The following is a 16,561-nucleotide window of genomic DNA, read 5'->3' as shown; positions in this document are numbered from 1 at the left end:
TCTAACTGTTCAAAATGGAAGTGCTTTGAGGGCCCCAGACTAACCCAAAGATGTGGATTTGATAGCTTAGACTAAACTATCAACTGTTTCTTTGACCTACCAACTTCTGCCAATCATTTTGTGTGTGGTGTTTAATTTTCTTGTGTTTACCCTACAGGGCTCTATGAAAACTATCCAACCAATGCAGAACCAGAATGCTGTGATGTCAGATGGGGACTATTATCAGATCATCAATCCAAAGGGACTACAAAAACAAGTGGCTCAGCAAGGTGTCACAGGACATCACTCACAGTTTCATCAGCATCCAGACTGTGTAACAGCAGACTTAAACTGTGCGTTCTTGTATTAATTCTCTTACATACAGTACTTACAGTCTCAGCAGCACAGAACTCAACAGGACTGGGCTTTGGAGGCATAACAACTTTGGAAGATAATTCAACCAATGAGGAATAAAAGAAAGGATTCGTCTTATATGACAGAAACACAACAGGCCCAAATGACTACAGTCAAAAATAGCAACGACTGAGAGCTTTACCCTCAGATCTCTCCTTGAATGACCTTTTGGGTAAAATGAAAAGAATGGGCCACTACCCAAACAACAAGGACACATGAACACAGCTTTTTATTGACTAAAAGGCTGTACAGTGACTTAAATTTCTCACACCATTTTATACACTGTGTTTTAATGTTTGGAGTTTCCTTTTTTGTTTGTTTTTTGCACTTGTTAATACAGGATTTTATTTTTGGGACGGTTTCTCAAAGCTAAATTAAGTCTTTTCTCTGTCAATATATTTCTAGTCATTGTGTGTGTTCATCTGATAGTTCCGTCTTTTATGTCCTGTCAGTTTCTATTAGAGGAATGACTGCTATGATTCCATGACATAGCAAAAAAAAAAAAAAAAAAAAGGAAAAAAAAAGGCAAAACAAAGCAACAACAAAAAATCAACAAAAAAGAGAAAAAATAAAAAAGGTACAAAAAGAGCAACAAAACAAAATTTAACAAAAAAAAAAAAAGGCAACCACAAAAATATCCCAAATAAACCTAACTGTCCTCTTACCCATGGGAACCATTCATCTCCTTTCCCCTCCCATCTCCCATCGCAGACAACGTACATTTGCTTCTGTCTGTGTAATCACAATGAATGGGTGCACATTTCCAGTGTGCCTCTGCCACTGTTGCACAAACCAGTTGACTGAGCAAACCCAAAAGGAGCATGAAGGGGGTTCCTTTTAGCTGAACAAACAAGTGCTCTCCTTACAAGGTGGGATCGGACAGTTGGAAAATGTAAAGAAATATATAACAAACTGTTGCTCCAATACCCATTTTGAAGAAGTCCAGTCCTTTCTCACTGGTCAGTTGAACAGGAGCAGCCTTTTTTAGATATGCTATGTAAAACCAGTTATGCTCAGCAAGTCGAGTAGTCGGGAAGCCTTCCTATTGGAGGTGAAGGATTGACATTCATTGTGAATTACGTTTTGAGTTCTCCTGCTGTCCCATAACCAGCAGCTTTCCATAAAAATGGGAGCAAAGAGCTTCTAAAATCCAAGTCTTTTTGTCTCAACAAAATTATACTAGAAGCCTTCGAACATCTATAATACAAAGTATCACTTTGGTTTTGATTCCATTGTCTTTCTAGTATCTATGCGTTGTTGAAAGTTACTCTAGTTATTAAGGGTGCACAAGAATGTGTTAGCACAGATAAAGAAACTATTTTGTTTTAAATATATAGGACAACAGTTTTCATAAATGTGCAATAAAAACAGTAAAGATATACTAGGATATGAGTAGTTAAGAGAAAAGATTGTAATCTGCTGATATTTCACTGTTTGGGGTGGTTTTTAATTTGTTTATTTTTGCGGGAACATTTCACCTGCTGAGTGTATGAGAATTTGCTTTTTAAAAAGGCTTTTTAGAGTTTACAGTAGAATCAATGGAAGGAAAAGTTAATAAGGGCTGTTTTTAAAAACTTTACATTCCTTCCTATTCTCTAACTACACTTGGGAAGTGCACTTTAGAGATGTTTGCTGTGTAGCTGGGAGATGAAGGAAAACTATAGGAAATGTTCTCTTAGAAAATAAAATATAGTTACCTACTTTCTAGCTATGAAATACCCCTTGATAAATATTAATGTTGTAAGAACATTTAACCACTGGTGCATAATGTGTTTTTGTATATACTTTATGGTCTGTTAAATTCTGGAGAAAAAACAAAGAGAAGATAACCATACTGCTTAAGCGGTTCAAGACGCACATGTTAAGCTGCAAAAGCTCAAATATTTTGCAAGACTATTTGTTTTGATAGTGTTTTACTACAACCTGGACTAAGAACCCTAAAATGATCTGTGCAAATATGACAACAACAAAAAGCACCAGCTAATGCAAAATTCTTCAGCACTGGTTGGTTTCTATAATTCCTCCCTTCCCTTCCTTGCACATGCTATATTCTATTCAATAAAACATGGTGCTTTTTAGTTATTTTACTTTCTGTTAGAGGCACATGTATTAATTATACTGCATTGATGCAAAAAGTGGGGGAAAATGTAGAAATGCAAATGAAAAAGCCTTAATTAATGGTAGAATGTAGACTTTTGAAAGGATAAAGACATTATTGAGAAATGATGGAGCAATAACTGGGCAGCGCTCTGGTACTGTACAACAGCTGATGAGTCACACTACTGAGAAAGCTCTTACTAGGTGAGCTCTTGTTCAACTGACCTCTTAATTCTAGTAAGTGTACGCGGTCAGTAAACAGTTTGTTATAACCTTTATCTACCTCTGCTGTGCAAAGGTCATCCAACATCCATTTCTGTGACATTCCTCACAGGTTTTTGTTCACATCATTACTCACTGTCATCTATTTTTACACTGTACCAATACAGTAGCAAGTCTGGTTCATCCCAATTGAATTGGCACATGAAGAAGAGTTATTATTTCTGGTTTGCCTCATGGTGAATTAATGTAGAGAGCTATCTTTAAGATATTTTCTTTCTTCTCTCCCACTCTTCTTCATCCTTCATCCCTTATTTTTCTATAAAAATGTTTTCTAGTGGTGTCAGTGAAAAATATGAGTGCTTCACTGCTTGGCTACACTCAGTCACATGTCATACAATGTGAGAGAGACAAGAGGAAAAACAGTGACAACAACATCACATGCATAAAGTAGCCAAATTAAACTTGGTCAAAAGGAAGCAGAAAGCAGATACAGACTTTCAATTATTACACAAGTACCGGATGTAATAAATTCCTCCCCCTCTCTCCACCTGGAGTCAGTGCCTGCAGTTCAATGGTCTGTGGATTTTCTCTATCATCTTTTTGAGGTTTATTTCTCTAATTTTTGAAACAAAGAGTCATGTTGCAGAGGTGACTACTGCTGGGTGTCTGTTGCCATTTTCACTCCAGCAGTGTGGCACGCAGCTTCTCTTGGTGGCACCTGGGACATCAGGAGTAGACAAAGACTCTTCAATGAAGTTAAGCAACCCGTAATCATGTATGATGCAAAATTTCATTCCATTCATTCCTCATTCGTAATAGTTTTCCTGGCACAAACTTAAGCATGCTAGATATTGTGCACATATAATTTTTTTTTTTCCAGAATAAATTTGCATCTTGCCACTGCGATAACTGCCATCTTGTTCCATTTCTCCTTGTACTGTATGCCTAATACATACATGATAAAGAACTGGCTTAACAAAGAAATAATAGTAAAATATTTCTGCAAATTACTGATGAGAAGAAAAAACAGAATAATATTTATTTTATGATCTTATGGAAGAGATAAATTTCCCATGTCTTTTATTGTCTTATTTTCTGCAATAGGGAAAATCCAGATTTTGTGCAATATGTTAATACTGCTAAGCCAAATGTCATATAACATAACCAGAGCTATATGTTATTCCTTGCTGCACTTGCATTCGGTAATACATTATATGGATGCTTTTCTTTCATTAAAGAGACAATATCTTTTTTTTTTTTTCAGTATAACAGATGAAGGCTGTCCTTCTGCACACCATAATTTAAAGACAAAAAACAAACAAACAAAAAAAACCTATAGAATGAAGTTTTAGTTCTATAAATGATGAAACTAAGCCATCAGCTGCCAAAGAATCTGCGGAACAATAGATAAAAACCAAACACAGACTTTCAAGAAATTCCTTCTTGAGGGTTAAAAATAATGTTATTCTAAGTGATTAAAGGATAAAGAATGAGAGCTGCATTTCAAACAGCAGAGATGGTAGGTTTTGTCCAGTGCGTGATGTGGCTCTCAGCTTATATGCTTATTCACTTTGATTAAAAAGTGGGAGACAAGGACATTGTCTTCTGCTCTCTCTGTTATGATAATGAATGCCCTTTTTGTTACCTCTCTGCATGGAAGATACCTGCTTATTGTGAGAGCTGAAGACAAATTTAGACAGTGAAACCTGTCTTAAGTGACTATCCAAAGCACAAGCAAAACTTGTTTGTGAAGTAGAGGTAGCTTTAAGGAACCTTTAAGGTGCCTGGTCCTTACTGCAGCTTTCACTGTCTATCTCCAGTGCCACAGCCCCACGATGAGCTTCCAGCTGGGCTCCAAGTCGTGCTGCATTCAGTGGGGCTCAGTACAGGCACACACCCACGAAAAGTTTGCTGTAGCACATCGGTCTCGATTTGTTGTCCCGTAGTCTTCATTCAGGAATTGTTCGTGGGAGTAGTGCACCAACAGAGGATCACTGGGTTCGGCCCTACCCAAATGAAACTTAACAGGGGACTGGCAATGGCATATTAATGGTGAATGGTTCAGTTTTATTATTGTTGTCTACTATCATATTAGTTTGGTGAAGAAGTGGTTTCAAATATTAGCTAGGAACATGGATGACAAACTAACAGAAAACTTGTCATTGCAGAGATGAAATTAAATAGCCTTTCTGAGGTAAAAAGAGACTGTTTTCTGTCAGAAGCTGTCAGGAAACAGCACCATTTTAAAAAAGTTTGGGAAAATAATATGTTTAGTTCTGAATAGGATAGCTCTCATTAAAAATAGATTTTGGATGGCAAATAGGACTGTAGCTCACACCATCTAAATTGAGGGATTTAATTTGCCAACATGTTCTGCAATAACTTTGAGCAATCACATTTACTGAACATCTCTTAAGTTTTCCGGTATTTTCCAGCATTTTTTCAAATGTTAACAAGCCTGATCTCTCTCTGGAGGGGGAAGAAGGAAGAGAGAACTACTGTGAGTGATGATACTGAAAACAACAAAAACAAACACCCAGACCTGGGCCAACTTGGAAATCTGTCTGAGAAACAAGCTATACTTCTTCAAAACAGAACAGAAATGCAAAAAAAAATACACTTATGTAGGTGTAGGTCTAGGTAGAAATAGCTCTATTTTAAAAGAGACACAAATATATACTCTCCACAATTGTTACAAATACTGTAGAGTAAGAATGCCAAAGGATAAAACCTATAAAATAAATAGGGCAAAATTACTGTATTTATATTCCTTGTGCCAATTCCTTGCGCCAATTTCCAGGTAAAATTTCAGCAGCAGAAATATATTTTGTAATAAGAAAAGTAAAAAATTTTGAGGGAAGGGGTGTATTTTGTTGCTCATTCCACCATCCTTTCTCCTATTAACTTAGTTATTATTCTTCTGGACTTCTCATTCAAATCCTTGACTTTCGCAGAAAGTTCCCAGCACAGACCCCATCCCAGCAGCTCCAGTGGGTGTCAGTAGTGCAGGAGGTCTCAGTCATGGGTCCTAAGGGAGAATCTCTGTTTAAAGTGCTGACTATGCTTCTGCACTTCAGTCCAATCTCTAGACACTCTCATTCTCCTAATGGTACATTCACCTCTTGGACATACACAAAGTGACTCAGTTTCCTCTTCTTGCCCTGAGCTTGCCCTGCTCAGACCTTCAGGCTCAGTCAGGCCCCATTACAAAGGTCAAAGGAACCACTAGTGTGGTTTAGATGGAATACATGCACTGAACTCCCCAAAAAACTGAAACAGGATTAAAATGACAGTCGTGCTTTGTAACCAGCCCTCTGAGTAAAGGTGAAGATTTTACCAGCTGTGCATATCTTCAAATCCTTTTGCTATTCTCACACAGAGGATTGTCTCAGCAGAAAAGAGATTTGAACAGGAATCACTGTCAAATCACTGTCAAATCTCTCTGTGGCAGGTCAGACATCACCTATCCCAGGTGCTCCCCCGGATGATTTTGCCAGGATTTAGTGTCCCAGAGTAGGATAAGCAGAAGAGAAGACGTGATGTCCCACACCAGTGCAAAATGAGTGACATCTGGGTGATGACCAGATTGCCGACTAGCATATCTCTAACACAGGCACACAGACCTTTCCACTGAGTCTTTAGCAGTGGGGGAAACTAAAGAAAGGAGAGGGATACTTTCTGTGAGAGGGATAAAGCACATGGCAGAGGAAAATAATGTCTTCATACAGTGCTGCAAGATTTATTTGAATGTATAAATGTATATTCAGTCAGGACAACACCGAGCATTGCAGCACCACACGTTTTTGTATCTTATAAGTGGCAAGTACACACCTCTGAATTAAGCTGGATGAAGTGTGATACACAATAAGAGTTGGTGATATAAAAAGAGAATCTAGTGAAGAAGGTGCCACCTGAGCCAGTGGTCTACACTGAACAGCATAATTTTATTTTAGCCTTCCCCTTTCAGACTTGTTCTCTGAGCATCCAGGAAGTACCTGTCTCAACCAGGGATTCACATTTCTGAATTTTTTTACCGGGCTTAGGCTCCTACTCTGTTTTTTAGCATGAAAGGCAGATGGAGGATGAAGTGATAACTCTTTACCAGCTAGAATGCAGTTAACTGAGTCCTGTGAAGGCACATCAGTCCTCTCTCTAATCAGCAGGTTATTCTTTACTGAACAAGAGAGGAAGGTATTTTTATCTGTTTCTTTTCAGGTGTTGCTCCATTGGACACAAATTAATGAACTATTAATTGGCCTAGCAAAAATATGCAAGGTGTGGTTACTGCGCACATGGGAGAGAGATGCTCTTTTCCTGCTCTGAGGCATGTTTACAGATAATACATTAAGCAGACAATAACCTGGTGTCATTACATAATTTCGACAGCATTTATTAAAATTGCCACAGGGAATGTGGTATTTCTACCAAGTCTGCTCAGTTCTAGTTATTTCATTTGATGATGAAGAGCACCTAGCACTTTACAGGACCAAGTTCCTATGTGGTAGTGGTACTTAACTATCATCAGCTACTAATCAGCTTTCTAGGAAAAATCTGAAAAGAAGGCTACGTCCACTGGAAAATATCAGGCCTGTGAATAATTGGAAAAACTTGCAGCATTTGTGGGCTTTGGAGAAGACCAGTAAAAACAAAGAAGAAAAAAAAAATTGTCCTTTCTTTCTTCCATTCCTTCCTTCCCTCCACCTTTTGCTTTCTCTGATAGCCACTGGTCTGACTTACGACATATTTTTGCCTTAGTAACCCTATGAAAAATTAAATGTAAAGTTCTCCTACTTTATTTTTGCTATACATGCAGAAAAAAATAAAAAAAAAATAAAAAAAATATATAAAAAAAGGAAAAGTATTTATTTTTTCACTCACAGAGAGATGTTCTCCCATCTGTTTCCTATCCATCACTAGTCCACAGGTTCACTGAACTCAATGAGACTCATGCTTTTCATTTAGATGGAACTAGGATAAATGCCATGGATCAAAACCTGCTAGTTTTAATGCAAATCCTTCCACTGACTTCAGGGGGGATTTGGAAAGCCCAAGGTCCCTTTGAGCACATATAAACTCACATGGATAAGATAACTAAGAATGTGAACAGCTGAAAGATTGAAATGTTCCAAAGGTTTGTCCAAGTGGTTTTTCAAATAATTAGCTGCAGCTCTATGCAAAAGTCATGATGAGCCAAAGCTTTGAGCTTTGATTTGATAGACCTTCCTTTTTCTGAAATCTAACATGCTTCTTTCAGGGTTTGAATATGCAAAAACTTACACAGGATTATAAATACAAGAAGAAATATCGAAAATTTGATGATATTTTCACTCCTACAAGTAAAAATTAAATTCCGATAATTGCATTTTTTTATTATTAACCCTTAATGACTATTTCTGTAGTTCTTCAGATGCTACTTCATTTCATTTGTTTGTTTTCCTTTGTTTTGTTCAAAACTAGATTTTTTGCCTTTTAAAGATTCTTATTGAACTATGCAGCTACAAATTACATGCTTATGTTAACAGATTTGCAATTAAAATTATTCTAGTCTTCTGTTATTCCCAAATTGTATGAACAGAAATCTCATGTTAAAAGAAAATTTAATTAACTGTGTTTAATCTTGTTTCCTTCTCATTTTCCTTTTTTTTTTTTTTTTGCCTGTTGTTTGTTGTTTTTGTTTTTTTCTTTCTTCAGAGTTAAGGACTGGATTTTATTTGAAACGGGCTAAACTGGCATCAGTGTTTTTTAACTATATGGAATGTCCTATGATTCTTAGCATTGAAAAGAGGGCTACGTGGTCCTGTCAGAAAAAAAAAAAAAAAAAAGCAAGCTGTAAATTGTAATAATATATTAAATATTGTATTATTATAGCAACTTTAGTTAAGCAACTAATACTATCTTTAATTTTTTACAGAGAACTTTGATGAAATAATTTATTACAATGACTCACAGAAAAACTTGTTTTCAAAATGACAGCAGAAACTGTTGAAGATTGTGAAAACATACTAAAAATAATGCTCTACTAAGAATAAATTTAAAGATGCAAACAGTGAGTCTGACTTTTTGGGTACTAGCAATTTGTGAATGAAATTAAACCTAAGGTGTTGGGAGGGTATAATGATTTTAAATAATGATTAAATTTAAACAGCTTTCCTTTTTCTTCAAAGGAAAAACAAACAAACAAAGAAAAAAAAATGAAAGAACTTGTGTTCTGATCTGGACTGCAGCTACATATTTCATAAAATACCTCTGAAAAAAAGGAAAATGGAGTTAATTTGTAACTGGTTTTCCAGACTGTACTGTATAACATAGCATTAGTATTTTACAGCTATTTATCTCAGATTTCTTACGAAGGGAATAAAATTAGAAGAAACGAAAAAATAATTCCACCAAAAGAAAAATATTTAATTTTTAGATCATGTGTATGTCAGATTTCAATAGTGTGACATCTACAAAAATACATGTTCATTTATTAGTTATGAGATATTAAATAGTTTACAACCAGGATCTGAATTAATCTTTGGTATTAAATATGTGTCTCTCTGGTCACACAAGCAGTGATTATTCTCAAAAGGGTTTGATAACAAAACAACAGTTCAAAGAGGTAAGTACAGAGATCTTTACAAGTCAGATTTCAAATGCTTTAGGAACTATTTTTGGTGACAGTAAATGATGGCAAGACATCTGTGGAAATCAACGCTGACCCTCCTGATAAGATGAGTCAAAATACGGTGAAGCAGGCATAAGGTACTTTGGCAAACAACAGGTGAAAACAAAAACTTTTCTGTAACAATCTGAGCTGTAAATATGGTGAGGAAATAAGACAAAAGTCCTGCTGTTTCCTCGCAGCCCTGTTATCTGCCTGAGATCTCTACTCACATCTTCACAGTCACCAGCCTTTTTGACCTAACCATCTGCTCACACAGGTACGTGCATGCAATGGGTGAATGAAGTCCACCACCACTGGTATATTTCAAAATACAGATTAATTGCAAATGCTTTTTGCATATCAGAATGGTTTGAAGCCAGATCGTACCTGCAATGAGTAGCTTCAGACATTATGAATAAGAGTAATTTCACTGACTCAGTAGATTAAAAACGGTGGATGGGCGATGCCAGTTTGTCATTAGGCTTCCCAGGAGGAAACACGAGGCCTCAACTTCGTTCCAGACTTTTGGTCAAATTCTCCCAAAATGCAACAAGATGAAGGTTTCACTTACATATGCAACATGATCGGGCATAAAGTAAGTGCCAGTTAAGTGTGGTTCCTATTTTAAGAAAACCATTTGGAACACAGAATGAACTATTTTATCTGACTCACCATTATTCACGTGGGGGTAAGAATGAAACAGAATATGGGTAAACCAAAGTAAAACTCATTAGGCTTTTGATATATATGTAATGTTATTTCAAGAACCCTGTCTTTCTTTTTTCTTTATAACATATTTTCCATCATTTTTTGTTTAAAGTTGAGTTGTTCCACTTTTCTTCATAAAGCTTCACAAGACTACACTAGTCTGCGCTCTAGACTGAAAGTGAAGGACTATGTTCTTCAGCAGCAACTGCCCTGCCATGGACAGGGACATCTTTCATCATCATGTCCAACATGATCTTGAACACTTCCAATGATGGGACATCCACAACTTCTCTGAGCAACTTGTCTCACTGCCCTCATTGTAAAAAACGTCTTCCTTATGCCGAATTTAAATCTGCCCTCTTTCGGTTTAAAACCACTGCCCCTTGTCCTGTAACTACAGGCCTTGGTAAAAGCTCTCCATTCATCTTGCTTATAAGCTCCCTTTATGTATTGAAAGACCACAATAAGGTATCCCCAGAGCCTTCTCCAGGCTGAACAACCCCAAATCTCTCAGCCTTTCTTCATAGGAGAGGTGTTCTAGAGAGGCGTTTCAGCCCTCTGATCATTTTCATGGCCCTCTTCTGGATCTGCTCTAGCAGTTCCATGTCTTTCTTCTTCTGGGAACACCAGAGCTGGATGCAGTACTCCAGGTGGCATCTCTGAGAGTGGAATAGAAGGGGCGAATCACCTCTTTCAACCTGCTGGCCGTGTTTCTTTTTATGCAGCCCAGGAAAATATTTGCTTTCTGGGATGCAAGCACACATTGCCAGCTTATGTCCGATTTTTCATTCACCAATATCCCCAAATCCTTCTCTGCAGAGCTGCTCTCAATTTGTTCATCCCCCAGTCCATGTTGATAGTTGAGATTTTCCCTTTCCAGGTGCCTGATCTTGCACTTGGCCCTGTTTAATTTAATGAGGTTTACACTGGTCCACCTCTCAAAGCTGTCAGGGTCCTGCTGGATGGCATGCATTCCCTCAAGCATACCACACTACTCAGCTTGATGTCAGCTACAAACTTGTTGAGGTTGCATTCAATCCCACTCTGTCATTGATAAAGATATTAAATAGATTCTGTTCAAATGTTCAGATGCCTCAGGTGGTCTTGGAATCTGGTCTTCATTTACAATGGATGGGACTTCATTCCCCTAGTCCCTGGCTTGAGGTTTAGAGACTTGAGAGGTTTGCACTCAGAAATCTTTATCTTTCCAGAATGGGAGTATATCTCTTTTTATCAAATACATAGATGCCTTCATCTCAACATTATTTTAATCTAGCAAAGGTTCATTAAAGATCTTCAGGTAATTTTGTCACAAAGACAATTAAACCAGAGTAATATTCATAGTCAGACATTTTACTTATACTATTCCTCAGACACTACAGAGAAGCCGTAATTTCCTTGGAAGATTTTACAAAGCTATCAGGAGCAAAGCTGCACACCTGTGCACCACCTTTTATGTCCTGTTATGACCAGACTCAGTTCTTCCAGCTTATGAAGATTCATACAAAATACAAGGTTTTTTGCAGGCTCTGTATGGTCTGTATCCTGATTTCCCACGTAGTACATAGAGGTGGAAAAGATCCTTAGGCAAATATTTTATGCTTTACATTTTCTCCTGCTACAGAAATCTTTTCTGGATTGTCTGTGAGGTTTCGAGTAGAGGTTTTCCTCCCTCCTAGTAAATCAATCAGGAAGTCTAAGAATTCGGAAGAATATCCAGATTTCAGAGGTACAGGTAAGTGCACTACAGGGATACGTTGTCAGACACTAGGAAAAGAACAACTAGGCATAGGCACATAATCCTGTATGAAATTTAATAATACATTTTGTGTAACAATGAAAAGGCAAGTGGAAGCCTGTGTCTGGCGGACTAGCAAGTGAGAGTCTAGAATGTAAGAACAAAATTTAAAGTAACAAACAAAATTTCCTGAACAAACCAGAATCTGGTTCAAGGTTTTAGTATTTTTTTGTCATTATGAAAATTATTTTTAATTTTGAGGGGTTTATTGTTTCATGTCATTTGGTTTCATTTGGTTTGGTTTTTATGGTTTTTAAGGCATCCTCAGCTACTACTAAAACTAATTTTCCAGACTACTCTGGAAAATCACTTCTATTCATAAGGTAAACAGTCCTCTTGTACTTGATAACACACTGCCCCACGATTATGTTCCCAGCATAAAAATTAGCATAAAAACCATGATTCTTGTTACATCTCTGCAGCAAATGAGTGTACTTGCCTTTTTTTCTGAGCCAACAAAAATTTCATATTTGGGGGGAAATATAAAGGGGGAAAACAATCAGTTATATTAAATATATTGAAGTATACAGCAAAGCTACAGCAGTGCTACAGTAAGAACTGGATGTAGCCAATAGGAAAAAGTATTAATAAACTTACTTTTGATTGATCCAAATTACACAATATAAGAAATACACCTTTCTTGTCAATAATAACTTTATTATACTAACCCTTATATTCACATGTGGAAAAATAAGTGTCAACTTCAAATTAAATATATCTTCTTTTCATATCAGTTAATGGAGTATTGTGCATTCCTATGTTATCAACATAATACATAATTATATATTTTCTTCAAGATGTCTTAAGATTGTGGCCACATTAGAAGAATTCAAGTCTTCCACAGAGAGCTGTAAAAAACGCAATTGCAAAACAACAGAATGTGTACTAATAACCACATCCAAATCCTTAGTGTTTTGAAATACCAAATCATACATGGAAGCCATGTCACAGTCAGTTTAGACTCATGTGACTTAAAAAACCTGGAAGTTTAACTCATGTTTTAGGGAAACTGAAAGAAAATGGCACCATGGCTGGTTTGGTACTGATACATACATACAGCTCAAATCCTCTAGGTCCAAGATCTGGTGGCACTCTTACTCCCACCCCTTTTGACAGAACACAATAGGATCAAAGTTACTCTGATTTGTCTGCAATAAACTATTGTGGAATTTTTGCCTTCATAATCCCAGTATGTGGTTCTTAGCTTCATGAATATTTTAAATTTCTACTCATACATGTAGGCAATTTTTGGTTACTCAGGGTGCTGGTAATACTGAGCCGGAGGAATCCTGCCAGTCAGGAAATAGTTCCACAGCTGCTCCGTGGAGGCTTTCAAGATTGCACTAGTTTCATGGGGTTTGAGGTGGATTTTTTCTGTTTATTATTATTACATGAGGTGTCATAGCTGTTGATACTATATCTTCCAGAAGCACAAAATTTACCCATAGGAAAGCAATTATGAATTGTTTCTTCATCTTCAGCCAGAGCACTAAGTTCAACAGCAATACCCATCTATTCTGACTTTGAGCTTGCACATTTTGTTTAAAGATGGACATGCAACAAGTGTTTCATAGTGACTGAACAGTCTTTTGCTTAATAAATCTTCAAATTTAGAAATTTGGACCTGAATTATTCTGCCAGATCTTATATCATGTACAATTGAATCAAAGACCTAGGGCTGAACAACATCCTCTTCTGGTAATCAAAATTCCCGTTTAAGTGTTGAAGATCTGTCTCATTTTTAATTCAGATCTCATTTCACTCTTTAAGAGATATCCCTGAAGTGTCAAAATGTAAAACTCAACTCAATAAAAAAAAATTTACTCTAAATGAGGTGCATGAATACATCCATCATAAGCATAATGAATTAAATAAACAAATAAATTTAATGCAAATTGAGATTTGCAGTGCCTATCTAACATCTCATACCAGCTCTACAGCAAATCTACAGGTCTGAGTCAGGTGAAAAGGCTCTATAAAATATGTGGGAAAATAAAGTTCTTAACTGAATATAAACATACTCAGAAAATTATTTAAGCTAGTTAGAGGAAACATAAAACTTCCTTCTTCTCCATATCCATGAGAATTCCAAAATTTTAAAATAATCTCCCCAGGATTTGAACACCATCTTCAATAAGGCAGGAAGAATATATGCAAGAATATCAAATGTTATTCTTCTCCTTATGTGAGGCATCCTTGCTTTTTCTCCAAATGCCCAAGAATTAAATTAGAGGAGAAGAGATTTAGCAATCTTTATAATATTAGAGGGGAAAAAATTCCTTTCTCTTTCTCATTTTCGTTGCTGTTCCCCTTCTTGTATTACTACACACTCCCATACTTTTTTCAGTAAAGTGGTTTACATGTATGTAACACACAGATGATGGTGGTTCAATTTATTCCTGTGACCGTGATCTGTATGCTTCACACAAGTGTCCTCACTTTCAGGCTAGTAAACACTGTCACACAGCTATTTTGGTTCTTCTGCCACCATGTGTGACATTTTTCCAGTTTCAAATTAATGGGGACAGAAAAGGAGAGACTAGAAACAAGAATGAAATAGTCAAGAGGCCAGATAAGTTTGCTTGCTTCATATCCTTTTTCTTCTTCAAGTCTCAGTGTCTTGCTGTAATACATTTCACATCATCCATCACATCCAGGAATTTCATGACTCATTACCTCCTCTTTCCAAAAGGTGATCCACTAGGGATGTGCCTGCTCAGGACACCTGGCCCAGAGAAGAGGAAGGCAGTGTCAGACTTTCCATCCACCATGAAGCACAGGATTTCCAAATCCCAGTATTTCACTTTGCATTTAAATATTTTCTTTATTCAAATACTTTTTTTTTTTTTTTTTTAGTTAACAGGAACAGAAAATCTAACCCGTTCTAGCTATTTTCAAATGGCATAGTGATCCCAGAGTCATTAATTTAATTAATTTTCTTTTAAAGTACCACTAGCATGTTATTTGAAACAGTTGGACATTTGTGGGTGACTTAATAATGCAATAGTCTTTAGTTTTTCATTTCAGTAAGCCTGAACAGTCAATGATACTGAGTTCGTCATAAACCAGAAGGGAGATTTGTAATCCAGCATTTTAAATTTGACAACATATGTTCTTTGCTTGCCCTAATTGTTATTTCCATGATAGAAGTTCCCCTAGCATCTAATTGTAAATGCAAGTCAAACAACAAATGCAGGAAATGAACTTTGCAGGGAATTTGTTGTTGGTTTTCATTGTTTATAAACAGTGCTATTGATTATTTGTAAGTTACACTCCAAACAAATTCCAGCCCTTAAGAATTTGCTGTCTGTGTATGTTGATGGAAGGTGGTTCAGGGAGTCTCTCATGCATTACGTATTGACTGAATCTCAGCTCACACTCAGTGTGTTGGTTCTCTATTAACATCTAAATATTCTTTAACAAAAACAAAAGTGAGGTAAAGAATGAATGACATTTTTGTATACATTTCCCTATATAATTTCAGTTGGCTTTTCCACAGGATACCGTCTGAACCTCCAGAAATGCTTCTTTTTACTAAAGCACCTTCAGTACTACTATTCCGTAATAATCCTGTAGGTTTCAAAAAGTAATTGATTTTCTTTAGTAGCCACCAGGTGGCAATCATAAACCTAACCTGCTCCATCGTGTCTTCCAAATCAGCTACTGCAGGATGAGAAAATGCTGTAAGCAGGAAGCAGAAAAAGGTATCTCCATGGTGACTATTATACTATGTTTTTTGTCCTGGGTGAAGCTAGATGAAACCATGGTCATGCTTCTAAATTACATATTTCATCTCATTAAGTCCTGAGCAACTAACCTTGAAAAAATGTGTTCTGCTGAAAGATGTACTTTGTCTCACAAAGAGCCTGTAGATAGCCTATTATCCATGTGGTATTTTCATCCTTCTGGACAGTGACCATAGTGAACATTCCTGAAAAAAATCTATACGAATTTTTAAATTGCCTTTTTTACCCAAGTAAAATACCTAATTTAATAACAATTCAACATAAAGTACTTGTTTTTCTCTGTCTTCTGTCAGGTCTTTGAGTGAGGCATTAAAGAGCTATGGCAGGCAGTGAAAGTGGTTCCGCACTCTCCCTCTCATGTCATTTGACATTTAGAGAGCTGAGAGCCCCATAACAGCAGCTCAGTTTTTAACATCATTGTAACACCCTGAAAAGTAAAGAAGGAAATCTATGGTCCATACCTTCCTGTTGAGATATTGCTAAAGATCAGCAAATTATTTTTTTCAAAAATGTTTTAAGATCCTAAACCCCACTGAGTTTTAGGAGGTGAAGCTCTTTGGATAGAAAGAAAAACTCATCTTTTATTTCATGTTGTTTTTCTTCTTGGTCTATTGCATCTAGATCTTTTCCTACAGGTCTTTCAGTCTTAGCTCCCATCTCTTAGGATTTACTTGAAACTGTCTTATGCTTACTTCCATTTCAGCTAACTGGAAAACAAAATAACAAAATACAGTTGTAAAAAATATATTGATTTTACTTAATCTGATGGAATTATATATTTTGATTATGCCACACTTTTTTTCTTTTTTAAAAAAAGATAAGTTACGGAGAGCAAGCCAATTTACAAACAGCTGATGAAAATGACTAGAGACACAATAAGAATGTTTGGAGAAGAAAAGTTAAATAATTGGAAATAATAAGAGTACTCACAAAAAAAAAAAAAAAAAAAAT

At 36.4% G+C, this 16,561-nt stretch overlaps 1 protein-coding gene across 1 annotated transcript in view; it reads left to right on the top strand.

Moving 5' to 3' along the window:
- NALF1 (NALCN channel auxiliary factor 1) overlaps positions 1-12,597 on the top strand; it is a 483,922-nt gene extending 471,325 nt beyond the window's left edge. Inside the window, exon 3 of the mRNA XM_065058311.1 lies at positions 158-12,597. Within this exon, the coding sequence (XP_064914383.1) occupies positions 158-453 (296 nt within the window). The 3' untranslated portion in view covers positions 454-12,597. The remainder of the gene's footprint in view (positions 1-157) is intronic.
- Positions 12,598-16,561: the final 3,964 nt, after the last annotated feature.

The sequence above is a fragment of the Columba livia genome, chromosome 1 (assembly GCF_036013475.1).
Source record: "Columba livia isolate bColLiv1 breed racing homer chromosome 1, bColLiv1.pat.W.v2, whole genome shotgun sequence".
NCBI lineage: Eukaryota > Metazoa > Chordata > Aves > Columbiformes > Columbidae > Columba > Columba livia.
The sequence above is the reverse complement of the archived record's forward strand: the minus strand, read 5'-3'. Positions and strand labels throughout refer to the sequence as shown.